The 14,579-nt window shown below is 41.7% G+C and overlaps 1 protein-coding gene across 3 annotated transcripts in view; it reads left to right on the forward strand.

Moving 5' to 3' along the window:
• Positions 1-365: 365 nt before the first annotated feature.
• The window catches only part of MRPS5 (mitochondrial ribosomal protein S5), a 28,314-nt gene continuing 14,100 nt past the window's right edge, over positions 366-14,579 (forward strand). For 2 of the 3 annotated variants that reach the window (XM_042036692.1, XM_042036694.1), the window contains exons 1-4: positions 366-465; positions 2,177-2,314; positions 12,409-12,534; positions 12,812-13,045. In XM_042036692.1, coding sequence (XP_041892626.1) covers positions 399-465; positions 2,177-2,314; positions 12,409-12,534; positions 12,812-13,045 — 565 coding nt within the window. In that variant the 5' untranslated portion in view covers positions 366-398. Of the gene's footprint in view, positions 466-900; positions 1,031-2,176; positions 2,315-12,408; positions 12,535-12,811; positions 13,046-14,579 lie in introns of those variants that run through there. The other variant, XM_042036693.1, reaches the window with a different exon arrangement.

Consider the following 14,579-nt stretch of genomic DNA (forward strand, 5'->3'; position numbering starts at 1 on the left):
CGCAGGATGAAGCACTAACAACTTTAATAGTGTAATTCAAACTATGAGACACCAATGGTGCTGGAAAAGAAGTACCTAAAAAGAGTCTCTCCTAGAAGAGAGACTTCAGCGTCCACAGAACACAGCCCCGGACCGAGCCCGGCCCTGCAGGGTGCTGGGGACCTGCCAAGGGCTTTCCCCTTGCGGCTGTTCACCTCCTGCCTGCCTGTGGGATTGTTAATGGTGCAGGAAGCAGCCGGGGCAGGAAGGGTCAGCAAAGGCTTCAGCTGCGTGCCAGCCGCAGCTTTTGCCTCTCGGCCTTAGTTTATCCCGAGCCATTCCCTCGCTAAGTGCGCTTTGGCATCAGGCAGCGCGCGGGGCACCTCAGTACGGTGGCCGGGAGGGGGCGCGGGCCCGTCATGGCGGCGGCGGTGGTGGCGGCCGGCCGGGCGTGTGCCCGCGGTGCGCTCCGAGCGGCCTGGCGAGGTGATGGGGCAGCGCGGGGGGGCCGGGGGAGCCTCCGCGGGGAGGGCGGCGGTCACCGGCCCGGGCAGGAGCCGCGGGAGGCGGGGGGTTTCCCCGCAGGGCGAGGGGAGCGCGCTGAGTGTGCACACCCGGACATCCATCCATGTGCGCATCCATACATCCATGTGCGCATCCATACGTCCGCGTGTGCGTGCACGGCAGCACGGGCGAGGAGTTTGCAGTGTCTCTGCTGCCTTCCTATGGATCTGAGGTGTGACCTGGTGAGAGCAGCCCCTGGTGCTCCCTTGCTCCGGGGTTTCACCGTAGGGTTGCTGCGGGATCAGGGAAATGAGGAGCATTGCCGTGATCCCCAGGCGGCTGGTCCTTGGCAGAGTGGGGGTCTGTACATCCGTGAATTTGAGTTTTATGAGCCCTTGCAGTGATTTTCCCTCCATTTTGTTAATTCCAGCGTAGGAAAAGTGCTTTGGGGTGTGTTGAACTCAGCTGCACCTGTGACACTTTGCAGTGGCTGCTGTGGCACAGCATTAAATGGCCAGTGGTGAACTCCAGACCAGCACACAGCCAGGTGGGGGCTGCTTGTGCGTGGATCAGAACATTCCACAGCTGCACACATTCCCGTGGCAGTTCTATCACTCTGGCTCCTACAAGAGCCGCATAACAATTCAGTTTTGTATCTCAGCAATGCCAACGGGACTTTCTAAACGAGTGTCAGGTTTTCTGAAAGCTTGCATTTTGCCAAGTAGTGTCACCCTAGTTGCTCTTGCATGTGTTATTCTTCTCCAGGACAGGAAATGTGATAAATACTGGATAAAATAAACATGTGCTTCAGATCATAAGTGGAGTTTAGGTGTGCAGATCTTACTCATCCTTACAGGGTGGTGGGCAGGGCAGCTGTGCCTTTGGATCAGTCGCCCTTATCCCATCAGAGTAACTTAAGTAACATCTGCCTTGAGATGATGAAGTGGCATCGTTACTCAAATTATAGTTTTCTTCCCATTCTTTCTCCTCGTTGTGAACATTTTTTAGTCAATAGGAATCCAAGTTTGTTTTCTCTAATTTTTCTGTAATTTTTCTTAAATTAAAATTTTCTGGTTTTTAATCCTCTTCAGTCACTTTTCAAAACTCAGCTGTATTATTTTTTTCCCAGCAGAGGTCAAAGTATACTTATAAGGAAGGGAAAACATTTTTGTCTTCTACAGTCCTCTAAAAGCTTTCTTGCCTTTCTTTCTTAAACAAAATCTAAGTAGTTAATGAATTTTGGGTCTCTTCTCATCCTCAGGGCAATCTATAATGAAGTGATGCCAAACTGTGATTAAAGCCTGAACATTAAGAGGGGCTTGAAAACAGGCCAGTGGAGTTTCCTTAGTGGAGGGAAGCATTTTCGCACTCTAGTCACAAATATATCCCAAAAAAACCCCAACCATTTCTTGCAGGTAAACCAGGAAAAATCAAAGGCTGCAACAGCTTCTTAATAATTAATAATTAAAATCACTCTATCAGCAATATGCTCGAAGCCTTCTAGCCTTCTTCTCTTTGTGGCATTTTCTGTTGCAGTGTTTTCCCTCCCACGTTCTGCTTTGCACTTCAAGACAAAAGGTTCTGATTCCCTTTGAAAATCACTGGTTTTTCTCCTGGTGTGTATATTTGCAGGGAATACCGTGTTAAGAAGGATTTGTGCAGTATATAAACACCTGTCTGTCTTTGTTCCCAGGGTTTGCTTCTGTGCCAGTGAAAGGGGGTTGCAGTTCCTACTCTAGCCTGGCATGGGCTTTCCAGACACGGTGTTCCCTCTCTGCCCCCTGGACTGGGACAGTCGAGCAGTGCAGGAAAAGCAGTTTCTTCAATACATGTAAGTCTTGAGTTGGATAAAAATTATTAACTGTAGTAAACAGAAGAGGAAAGGAAAATACTGCTTTGGAGAGATACAGTCTTGAAAATCAGTGTATCCTGACTTTTTTGTATCTCCTGAGATTTCAGTTGCAGCTATAGGTGTTGACAGAAGTGCATGCACAAAACCAGTTTATTATCTTGTAATAGCAAACAAGGGTTTGCTTTTTGTCACAGTGAATCCATCTAATATATGTCACTGGATGGGAGGGGGAAGCATCTTCCCCCTCTGTTTCCTTTCTCCTTTATTGAGAGTATAAATTGTGTGTTTATCATCTGAATTATTTCTGAGCCACAGGCAAGGCGTGCTGTTCAAGCTGTGCTGCCTCAGAAATGAAATTACTGAAATGCAAGAACGTGTTACACAGAAGCTGCTGGTGGCATCCTGCAGATTGTCTGGTCGGGTGCAGTGTTTTCCTCCAGTCCTCAAAGGAATTATACCCGTGCTTAACATAACTGAGGAATGATGGCTGCTTAAATGCACACTCAGGACTGTGAGCTGAGGTAACTGAGGGGCTTTTTCACCTGCTTTGTGGTTCCTTATCCTATCCCACAGGGGAAGAGAAGACATGGTAAGGACAAAATCTCTGGCAGGGATAACTGCAGCAATGGGAGAGTCAAAGTTTGATTGTTTGTAATCCATAGAATTTAAGAGCTCTGCAAAATCAGGTTTTCAGAACTGGTGGTCTGTTCCTATTCTCAACATCTGAGTGACAGAATGTGTTTGTTTTCTCTACATCTGCTAAAGACGGGGTTAAACAGTCAGGCTGCGCTTGCTTCTCATCTTATCCAGTAAATTTTGACCATTGACTGATTCCAAGTAATTGAGGGTAGAGCGGTCTCCAAAGACTAGGCAAAGGCTGCAGTGTGAACTGCAGGCTCTGCATGGAAAAGGCTTTCTAAGGACGCCACCTGCAGGAAAAACTCATTTAGGGAAGCAGCAACAGGATCAGAATATGTAAGAAGCCACGCACTGTTGTTATTTTGTTTATCTTAAATTTAACGTGTAGCACCACAAGTGATTGCAATGTGATTGCAATTTGTAGGTTAGATTGTTTCATTAATTAGGTTTGTATTCATATTCTCAAGCTCTAGATGAGCTCTGTTTTACCAGGAACTTTCCCAGATGTCTGATTAAATGACTGAATTAAAAATATTTGCTGGGATGGCATCTGTGTTGTTTAGTAAAATGTTATATATTTAGGCAAACTACCTAAAACTATGGGCTTATTTAATAAGATGTAACAACCTGGAAAAAATAAAGTGTACCTCCTTTATGTCTTCAGCAGAGACAGTAGCCGTGAGATTCAGAAGACTCAGGGTTTTGTGTATCAAAGTACAATTATTCTAAGAACAGTTTCTCTTACAGAAATAAAAAGTAAAATCTTCAGAATTCAGATGAAGTGGATACAAACAGTATAAATCACTCAAATCCTTAGCAGGACAGTTGCTTGAGAAGTGGTAACATTTAAAATGCAGATATGACCATTTAATGTGAAATAGTTGTCAAGTGAGATGTCAGCCAAGTGACGGGGTTTGTGACTGAGAAAGGTGACTGGATTTTTCTAGCTCGTTTGTGAATGCTTAATTATCTTCCATCATACCTTGGATAATATTACTATGCCCTTGTTAGTAGGGTCATCTATACCTTCAACATCTTTTTAATCGTTTAACTGGTTTAAATAGAAGGAATTAATTTAAATCAGAGGAATTGCAATTATCCTAGGCAGTCTCTGATCCTTACCCAGATAGTTGTCTCCTGCAACTCTGACACAAAAGCATACACAGGGATTTATTCTTGTCCTATGACATATTTCAGTGAGTTTTTAATGAAGTAATGTAAAATTATCTTCTCATTCCAGGCTAATTCTTTCCCCTTTCCACCCTCCTGACCATGGGAAGCAGTTCAGGTTTCATTTACTGGTTTGGCTGTCTCCCAGCCTTAGGAGTTGTCTTTGACCCCAAAGGCGTCCAAATCAGCATGGTTTTCTCAACATCTGTTATGTATCCAAGTGCACGTGAGAATGAAGAGTTTTTATTTGATACTGGGACTATATAAAAATTACACTGTCCTACTCACACTGTGAATTCCATTAGCTACCCTTGGGAGCCAGTCATGGAATCATGGAATGGCTTGGCTAGGAAGGGACCTTAAAGAGCATCTCGTTCCAAAGCCACTTCTGTGGCCAGGGACACCTTCCACTGCTCCTTGAGGCTGCTCTTTAATTACATTTTATATCATGGTTTTGTAGACTTATGTGAGTTTTCTTTGGGTTAAACTGTTCATTTTGACAGCCATGTCTAACTCGATGATCAGAATTAAAAAACACTTGTTTCAATTTACAAAGAATTTTTCTTGAAGTATGAACGCTCCAGATAAATAATGACAGAGTTGTCTCTTGTCATTACCAGTGGTATCACAAGAAGAGTTTTGATGTTTCAGCATTAAGGATGTAAAGAGTCAAAACTGTTCAACTGCTGTTTTAAATTTTTTTTCCTTTTCCAAGAGAGTTGTCTGTGTATTGAAGAATAGTTGGTTAATTGTGTTTAGTCAGGAAAAAGGGGAGTGAATATAAAATGTCATATAGTTAATTGTACTTAGAGGGGCATTCTGTTGGGTTTTGATTTGTTATGATGCAGTATTACTTTTCAAAGGCATTCAGCCCCTGATTTTCATTTTGTTTTGAGGAACTGAACTGAGCCAAAGGTGTTTAGTTTGCAGACCTCACTGGAATCTCCCTTCTCCATATCCATCTGGTGACACTGAGGCATGATAGTTATTAAAAATTAAAGCTTTAATAATCAAAGCAACCTTCAAAAGATAGTAGCATTTACAACAACATATATTAGCTACATTTAAGGTCCTTGGTTTTTAATAAAACATTATAAAGAAAACAAAATACAGTTTCTCAGATGCTGGGCTTGTAGCTGGATTTATTCAGGGTTTGAATTGGGACTGACAATCAACCTGACAGTCCCACATCCTCAGCTTCTGCTGACACTGTGACAAATTGCCAGTTTTAGAAAATGTGAAATTCTAATCTAAGTGCACTGTGAAAGTGTGCTCAGGGTTTGCAGTTAAGTAGAGTTATTCCCTGTGTGTGTATAGCAGTATGAATGCATCTTTTGGAATATTTTCCAGGTCTGAGGTTTTGTTGTACTATCAAGATGCAACAGATTTGTTTCTGGATTTTGAGGAAAATGCCCAAAACTTCCCCATGCTGCTATCTTGTGGGAAAAAATAATTAGACTATAGATGTCTTTTTCTGCCAACAAATTTGCAGACACACCTAAACAAAATTTTTATGCTATCCACATAATGGGAGCTTTTGCGTTTTTTAACAATGTTATTAAATTGCTATGAATAGGTAGTAGCTCCAAGAGCTTCAGACTTGTATTAACATAACCGGAGGGCAGAAAATTTGGCAGTTGATGAGGGTTTTTTCCTGTTTCACTCCTGTGGAAACCCATCTAGCAGTGAGAAGTAGAACTGAGCTTAAATTTTCAGTGGAAACATTTCAGATATGTGCAGTTTTAACTTTCAGTCTGTGAACTTTTACCTAAAACTGTTTTATATCTGTCCTGAGGTACTAATCTCTTAAATGGCCTCATGTTCATTTTTATGGTGTTGCAGTAGTCCTTGTCTTAGTGAGACGTTTTCAGTGTCCAGATTCTTGCAGTTCTGCTGCTGGATACCCCAGTTAATGCTGTGTGACTCAGTAGTGGCTGTCTAGACTGAATGCTTCACAGTCTTCAGTACTTCCCAGGTTTCTATAAAGGCCCTGCAGAGCTCACAGATAATAAATACCCTTGGAAGATGGCATCTGAAGAGGGTGAAGGCAGAATTGCAAACAGGAGCATGCATTTTGCTTAAGCAGCCCCTTTTTTTTAAGGCCTCACTGGGAAGGTGGAGGTTTTTGTCTTCTTGTTATCTTTCAGCAGAGCTCAGTATCAGATATGCATCATACACTTCTATTTAAAAAGGCTGAGAGGGCTCTTTTGAGAAAGGGTCTCTTTCTTCGAAGAAAACAATGTTTTCAGTGTGGTGACTTAAGACACTTGAGAATAATCTGGCACTATATGTCATTTCTTATGGATCCTATAGATCCATGCTTTTCTGCTTGTGGACCAGGGTTAGATGGGGAGTCAAGACACTGATGTCACATGGTGGCAGACAGTTGAATTTCAGAGGTGAAGTGGCAAGAGCAGTTCTCATTTGGGATGAACACACTGATTTTGATGAGGCTGCTGTAGAATCTCACGTGTTATAAGTAATCCCTCTGGTATTAGCATGCCATTATTCCACTTTTCTCTCATTAATAAATCTCTTTGTATTATCATCTGCAGAATATTCCCTTTTGAATCGTGGAGGAGAGGATTCAACCTAGAGGAGTTAAACATTTTCCATAAGTAACTTTAAAAAGCCTGAGTAGGTCTTGGAATTAAAGACTTCCACTTTTAAAACTAAGGGGAAAATATATTAGAAGCATAACTTGTCAAGGATAACAGATGGTATGAACTGAGTTGACAGTTTTTGAACATTATATGAGTTCAGCTGAAGATGACGAAGGTGTATAAAGTCAAACTCCATCTTTGTTTTGGATGGTTCACTGCTGTTGTTTTGGAAGTAGGTTTTTAATATAATTGTGAGAATTACTCCAGCCACTCAAAAGAACTGAGCTTGAAGTTGAATGTTAATGCATGCAATTGGAAGTGACATCTAAATGATTTGAGTCATGTTCAGCCACTGCAATGAGTTGTGGGTTTTGCTCTTAAGGCAGCTGCTCTGTGTGTGGTTTTTCCTAGGACCTTTACCCTAAATGCCTTGTAGTTAAGGATACGGTTATTAGGCACATTTTGTAACATGGTGGAGAGAGAATATAAGACGTCATAAGGCCTAGATTTAAAAATACAGCTGAGCACTCCTTTTCCTGACCTAAGCTACTTAAATAGCAGTTCTTTGCCAAATCCTGGTTGGAGTGGTTCATGTAGCCTGTTCTGTGCCAGCCTCTGTCCTAGGAATCTTTTAAGTATGGATGCAAAAGGAGCTAGAAGCAGAATGTTGTTTTTTTGGAATGGTTTTTGTGAAAAAACAGAGAGATGTATATTCATGCAGAAAATGGGAGACCAAGGTTGAAATCCTTCAAATCAGGAAGTGTATGGGTCTCCAGTTTCCAGATGAGTGTGTTAAACTTCTGGATTAAGTTATTTAAGTTAAAGACCTGCATCCAAGAAGAAATGTCTCATTGTGGTCATTAAGCAGCTGTGTAGGGTCTGTGTAATTTATCATTAAATTTGTAATAGAATATGTAAGCAGCACATTCTCTGCTCTTTCATATTTCATATGCATGAAGCATTTTTTTCTAAATGCTGTTTTTGTTTGGAGATGGTGGCAAGTCCATTGGTGTCTGGAGAAGGAATGGGGTTGAAATACACCTTGTAAGATTTCATCTCTTAATAAAAGTGTGTATTCCAAGCTGAAACCTGGAAGAGAATGTTAGTGATTGAAAAGACCTTACCTTAAGGTAATACAGCTGCACAAATGTGATGGTATTAGTGGACGACAGAGCACTGAAAGAAGCATGTTTATTATAACAAGTTCTTTAGTGTTTTTATTGTGTCAATAGTAATGTTTTGTATCTCTGCTGCTGTGCTGCTACAGGCTGTTTGTCACCAAAAACCTTAGGAAAAGATTCCTTGTATTTGAAAGAAGTGAGCCTGCTTAGCTGTTTTACAAAATTGATTCTTTCTTCTCCTTTTACTCCCTTCAGTTTTCCAACTTACTGCTCTTTGTCTTTCTTTGTGTGCTCAGCAAGCTGTGAACTCATCTTGCAGGAGACAGAGAAATCTGATTTTAATCTCAGTTAATGAGTATCTAGGGTACTGTTTTCTGATGGGGGTTACAGGAAGTCTTTTAATACTTGTGGTTTACTGAGGTGTGGCCTAATATTCGTCTTATAAATACCTGTCTCATTTCTGATACTCAGGGATAATATAAAAAGACACAATCCCAAATCCTTTCCAGAATATTAAAAAATATCTTTTGTGTAGATTCAGCAAAATGGAGTGATGTCACACAGATGTACCTCTGGTGGTTGTTAGTGATCAGCTTGCATAAAGCATGCTTTCAGCTCAATTCAGTAGTGGATCTTTTCCTAGTCTATAAAATAAAATCTTATAGATGACACTTTCCCCCCCACTCAGTAGCTATGTGCTTTTTGGTAACTTACTAAAAATGTGTAGTGGCTTTATTTTAAGTGGTTCTATTTTAGCTCTTGAGGAATGCATGCAACACCCCATTTTACAAAGGCAAAGTAAAATAAGCCCGTAAATCACGAAGAGACTACATATCTGCTGTAGTGCCTTCATTCCATAATATCTCTACAAGTGTGAAAAGCAGTACAGTGATCCTCCTTTCTGTTTGGAGTTACTTCCTCCAATTCAAGACGTTTCTCCTGCCTGTGTATGTGCTCATTAATCACTTTGGTGCTTTGCTGCCAAGTCAGATTGACCTTTCTTACATGCAGATTTTTATTTTCTCCAGTGGTGTGTTGTCTGTCTGTCATAAGCAATGTCCCCACCACTGTAATCTTCCTGATGACAGCCTATCCCTTTCATATTCCATTCTTGTCACTTCATCTTAAAATCAGCGTGATACCTCCATCTTATAAAGAACTCAGCTCTGCAGCTTGCAGGCTTCTGATGTGTTTCATTAAATGCAGCTGCTTTCCAAACACATGATGCTATTATTATAGGCTGATTAGATGAACTGCACTTTGGGACCAAATGTGATGTTTTCATCTGGTTCTAATTTTGTCAGAATTTGTGCAGTGCTTGAGGCCAAAGCTTGACTCGGCCTGACCTCTTCTTCATGGATCTGTTGGCATTGAATGGTCTCCTTTGGTGCAAGACAATGTCCTTACTCTGTGACCTTTGCTACTTTCCTCTATTGGAATTAAAGTGATCTGATTGTAGATATATTTGGAGTGCAGCTCAAAGTGCAGGATTTTTTTGGAGTGTATTACAAGCTCCAGATCTGCTCTTAACTGCTTGTTGCTGCCCCTCTACAGCCTCCTTTGTAGCTGTTAGGACCCTTTGTGAGGTCACCCAAACTGCAGATTCAGGGACTGTTCCAGCTAAAAAATAGCCTTGCAGAAAAAAATGTAAGTACCTTTATTGTAATTCCATGTTTCCAGGCTAGCAGGATTATAATCTGTAAAAAGGAATTGCTAGTTACACAGTGTTTTCTGAATAAGCTAAGAAGCTTAACAGGATTGATGATCAGCCTTGCACCTAATGGAGCAGCCACATAGTTCACTTAAGAGCATGAATTTACTGAATCATGCATTACCTACTTACTTTAATTTTTTTTTTCCCCTGAAAAAAATTTTGGTAAGGAGGTAATGCATTTTTATGTAAGTTTTTATTGGTTTTGGTGGGGTTTTTTGTTGTTTTTTTCCCCGCCCCCACATTTAGCTCACAGCTACATGCATCAGTGTGTTGTAATCAGCTGGAAGGTATTTTAGTGGATGACAGTTCAGACACTGGTTTCAAGCCATTTGATACAGCTGCTGTTTGTGGGATTTTTTTTTTTTAAACTCCTAAATCTCTGGACATTGGGGTTCACTTTAATGTCTAGAAAAAAGCATGTAATTTCAGACAAAAATTTCTTTTTTACAGGGACTAAAGCCTACCCAGGAGCAACTTCAGTTCTTGCCTCACAGCATATAAGAAGTGTGATAAACTTTGCTGTTATCCATGGGGATTTCTACTTGTCTATAGTACAGAGATTTCCACTTGTCTGCAAAAGAACCAAAATTCCTGTTACGTGTTTTGCTTTGTTGTAGTGTTCATATACCTTGTTTTTTGGGTATGTAGTGACTTTGGAGGCCACTCTGCTCTTGGCTGTCTTAAGGTAATACTATTTTGTACTCCCTGGACTTGCAGAGTTGTGTGTCCTTGCTTTCCAGTGTGCTGAGCTTTGATTGCTGGATTCAGGATTCTCAAAAAGGAATCAGTTAAGCTTCCTGCTTTGGGAAAGATATTTGTGTGAATAGGTGTATGTGTCAAACTCTTGGAAGAACCACCTTGGCGCCTTAAACAAAGAATACAAAAATAAACCTGGGCACTAAGTGGTACCTCTGGGCATCCTGGATAGTTTCTGTCCCTCGCTGTGTTGTCAGCATGGCAGAGCTGCCCCAGTTCCAAAGCATTTGCCAGTCTGTGCGGCAGGATCTCTCATGTGCATTAATCTGAAAAGAATGGATTGCTGATGGGAAGTGGTAGTGATTCTATGGTTATTTTAATTCCCTTGGTTAAAAGTGTTTACTGACTTTTTTTGTCTATTTTAAATAAACAAAATTTTCAGTTTCTAGTCAGAGAACACAAGATTTACACTGCCATAGTAACATTGCCCCTGGGTCAAGCACATAATAACATTAATCTGCAAGCAGAACAATGGTGATGCTTCTGTATTCTGGCCAGAGAGATGGGCAGGGAAGAACCTCCTGAAGTTCAGCAAGGGCAAGTGCAGGGTCCTGCACCTGGGGAGGAACAGCCCCAGGCACCGGCACAGGCTGGGGGTGACCTGCTGGGAAGCAGCTCTGGGAAGGAGGACCTGGGGGTGCTGGTGCACAACAAGCTGTCCATGGGCCAGCAGTGCCCTTGTGGCCCAGTCCCAATGGCATCCTGGGCTGCATTAGGAAGAGCACTGCCAGCTGGTCAGGGAGGTGATCCTGCCCCTCTACCCAGCCCTGGTGAGGCACATCTGGAGTGCTGTGTCCAGTTCTGGGCTCCTCAGGACAAGAGAGACAAGGAGCTCCTGGAGAGGGTCCAGCAGAGGGTGGCAAACGATGAAGGGACTGGAGCCCCTCCCTTCTGAGGAAAGGCTGAGGGAGCTGGGCCTGTTCAGGCTGGAGAAGAGACACTGAGAGGGAACCTCATCCGTGTGTGTCAGTGTCTGCAGGGAGGGCTCAGAGGATGGACCAGGCTCTGCTCGGCGGTGCCGGGCAATGGGACAAGAGGCAGCGGGCAGGAACTGAGGCACGGGAAGTTCCACCTGACCATGAGGAAGAGGTTCCTCACTGAGCAGTGCCCGAGCACTGGGACAGATTGCCCAGAGAGGCTGTGGAGCCTCCCTCACTGGGGTTATTCAAGAGCCATTTGGACACCATCCTGTGCCATGTGCTCTGCGATGACTCTGCTTGAGCAGGGAGGTTGGACCAGATGACCCACGGTGGTCTCTTCCAACCTGACCCACCCTGGGATTCTGGGAAATATTGTCTATGGTGTCTTTTCACATAATCACTTTCTTTTTGGTGTAGGTTTTTTTTGCCTAAGCTGCCGTGGTATCCTCTATTGCCGTCAGTGGTTTGCAGTGAATGGTGGTTTGCAGTTAACTATTGAATAGGTGTTTCCTATGTCTTGCTCTCCTGTGCTGGGTGAGGCACCAAGGCAATGCTTGAAGCACCACAGCCACTGCCTGAGGAGGCCTGACAGAGCCAGAGCTCTGATGATGCTGTTAAAAGTGTTTTGCATTCCTTCCTCCTTACATTCCTTCCCACTTACACAAGCAGTAAGGGGGACGTATTTTCAGAACATGTGAACAGCAGCAGGTTTATGTTTTGGTTAACATTTTGTGTTTTGTGGCCTTTTAAAGCAGGCCTTTTTAGGGGTGATTCAAGTTGACTGCCACTGATCAGTGTCCTTGGATAAGTGCTTCAAGGTATTGCTGCTCTGAGTTACGAAATTAATGCCTTACTTGTTAGGAATATTTATCTTTAAATCGATTTTGAAAAACCGTGTTAAAAACAGGCACTTGGCTGTGTGCCTCTCTCAGTGCAGTAATGAGGAGTAGAGGCACATCTTTGCACCAAATACATATGCACAGAGTAGGAAATTACTTTCTTGGCAAGGCAGTAATCCTACAGTTTAAATTCCAGCAAAGCAAAGATCAAGCAAGTTTCAAGTTTGGGGTTATTTTTTGTTCAGCTTCAGTTTCCAGTGTAATCTGTACTTGAACATTACTTATGGGAGTTGGGTTTTTTTTTATTTCAGTGACAGCTGATCAGCTGTGGAAAGGAGCTTTGGCAGAGACTGGCGTGGGAGTAAAGAAAGGAAGAGGAAAGAAAAGGAAGAAAAAGCTAAGGAAGAATCTCAATAGAGGCCAGGAGATTGGTGAAGGTAGATTCACATATAGAAAGCTGATGGTTTTGTGTATAGTGTTTCTTGATTTCATAAGTGGACAATTTTTTTTTCCTTTCTGTGATGTCAGAACTGCTTGTGATATTTTTGTCTTTAAACAAAAAAATCTTGACATGATTATTTAATGTTGGTTTTGCTTTTTCAGATATAAATTCTGCATCATACAGTGCATTTGAAATATAAGAGAATTTTCCATTTTGTTGCATTTTGCGTCCTAATTTGGAACAAAGCATAATTTTTCTCTGTTATTTTTAAGGACCTTCTGGTTTCCTCTGGCCTGGTCTTAATGCTCCTGTGTTGCAAACTGGGAAAGTCCAGGAAGTTGCCCAGCGAAAAAAAGAAGAACGAGAGAGAATTCAATCTGAAATTATTCATCAGAGAGATACATGGGAGAAGAAAAGGAAAATAAAAATTAAGAGGGAGGGAGGATGGAGTGGAAAGTGTTGGGGAGGTATCCTTCTGGATCCTCCTGACCCTGGTCCTAATGGAGGTAAGAAAACCAGTTATCTTCTTCCTCTCCCTTAGCTTTTCTGAGGGCGGGCTTGGAGAAAGCGAGATCCAGACTTTTTCTGTGACTGAAAATTGGTTTTATACTTCTCTGTTCCATGCCCACACACAAGCCAGCTAAATCAAAGAGCAGGTACTGCTAACAACAGTGAAATTTGTTAAAACATTGCTTAATTTCCTGTAGCTGTTAGACTGTTCTGTTACAGACTGTATGATTTTATGTGATATTACAGAGTACTGTGTTATGTCACAGACTGTTCCAGGAGTCTTGAAGGATGGAAATGTTTTTCTGTGTCCAGCATCAATTGTCTTGAGTATGAAATATAGTCATGGCTTTTTTATAGTTTCTTAAAGGATTCTGTGGGATAAATCAGTCTTGTTTTTAATTCTAGTTCAAATAATGAAATAGGGTTAAAGATTATGTAGTTTGAATGTAGATTTTAGAAGCTGCAATAAATACCATAGTAATGATAATAACTATAAAATTACTTATTTATTTCCTAAGTAGTTCAGTATAGTGAAACCAGAGGTCCTATATGTAGAGCAGAGAGGTGACTTCTTTTACAATGCTGTTATTCAGACCACTAGAAATTCTATAGTAGCTTTTATATTTAGAAGCCTAATCTTTTTCAACTAGTTAAACATGAAAAAGACATGTCAACTCCTGTTGGGCTGAGTTTTTATTGTGAAACTCTGCTTATTGGCATCTTTCAGTACACTTCTGTAGTAAGAGGGGCTATGAAAGACAGGTGGTATTTTCTAGCACTGCTTGCATTTCATTTTATTACCTTAAGAGCAAATATTCCATGGAAGGCAGTGATGCGACAGTGCACTTGGCCAGCTATCATTGAATCTGTCAAGGTAAAACCAGGAGATTTGAGAGATTAATTGTTCCAAATTCCCCATAAGTCAGTGGTGGAACGTGGAGCAAGTCAAGAAAATGCCATGGTTCTAGTTCCATGCTGTGGACACAAGACTGTGTTGAGTTTATACCACTAAAAGAAGTGACAGCTGTTGTAAACAATGTTTATGCATTTGTTAACTTTACCTTCTGGTGTTTTCCTTGATTATGCTTTTGGCTGGTGCTGTTGATGTAGATTACTTGCATTAAAGTTGGCTGTGTGGAGGCTGTTCTAGTAAGGTCAAGTTCTGCCAAAAAGAGGAAAGGGCACTGCAATCAAAATAGGAAAATGAAGCTGTCAGCTTGTATTATGAATGTGTTTGAGAAAAAGCAGCTTCTGATTAGCATGCACTGATTTCCTTTTAATCTGTTAAAAATGTTGGGGATTTTCAGGCCCCCGTAGTTCTTCCAGCATCTTTTTATTCAGAGGATTAATGATTTTGCAGGGGAATGGGGACATTCACTGTATGCAAAGTCAAGGTGATAGGAAGAACAGACCTGAAACTGCCAAACCCAATGAATCCTTTTGGCCTGAGACTGTGGCATGACTGGATTCCCTGGTGTCACTTACTGTGCTAGCTAGGAGTAGAGAAAGAGCAGTATTTTCCACTTATAG

This window comes from Corvus kubaryi, unplaced genomic scaffold (genome assembly GCF_017639235.1).
Source record: "Corvus kubaryi isolate FWS band 111438036 unplaced genomic scaffold, C.kubaryi_AGA036_p1.0 37386, whole genome shotgun sequence".
Lineage (NCBI taxonomy): Eukaryota > Metazoa > Chordata > Aves > Passeriformes > Corvidae > Corvus > Corvus kubaryi.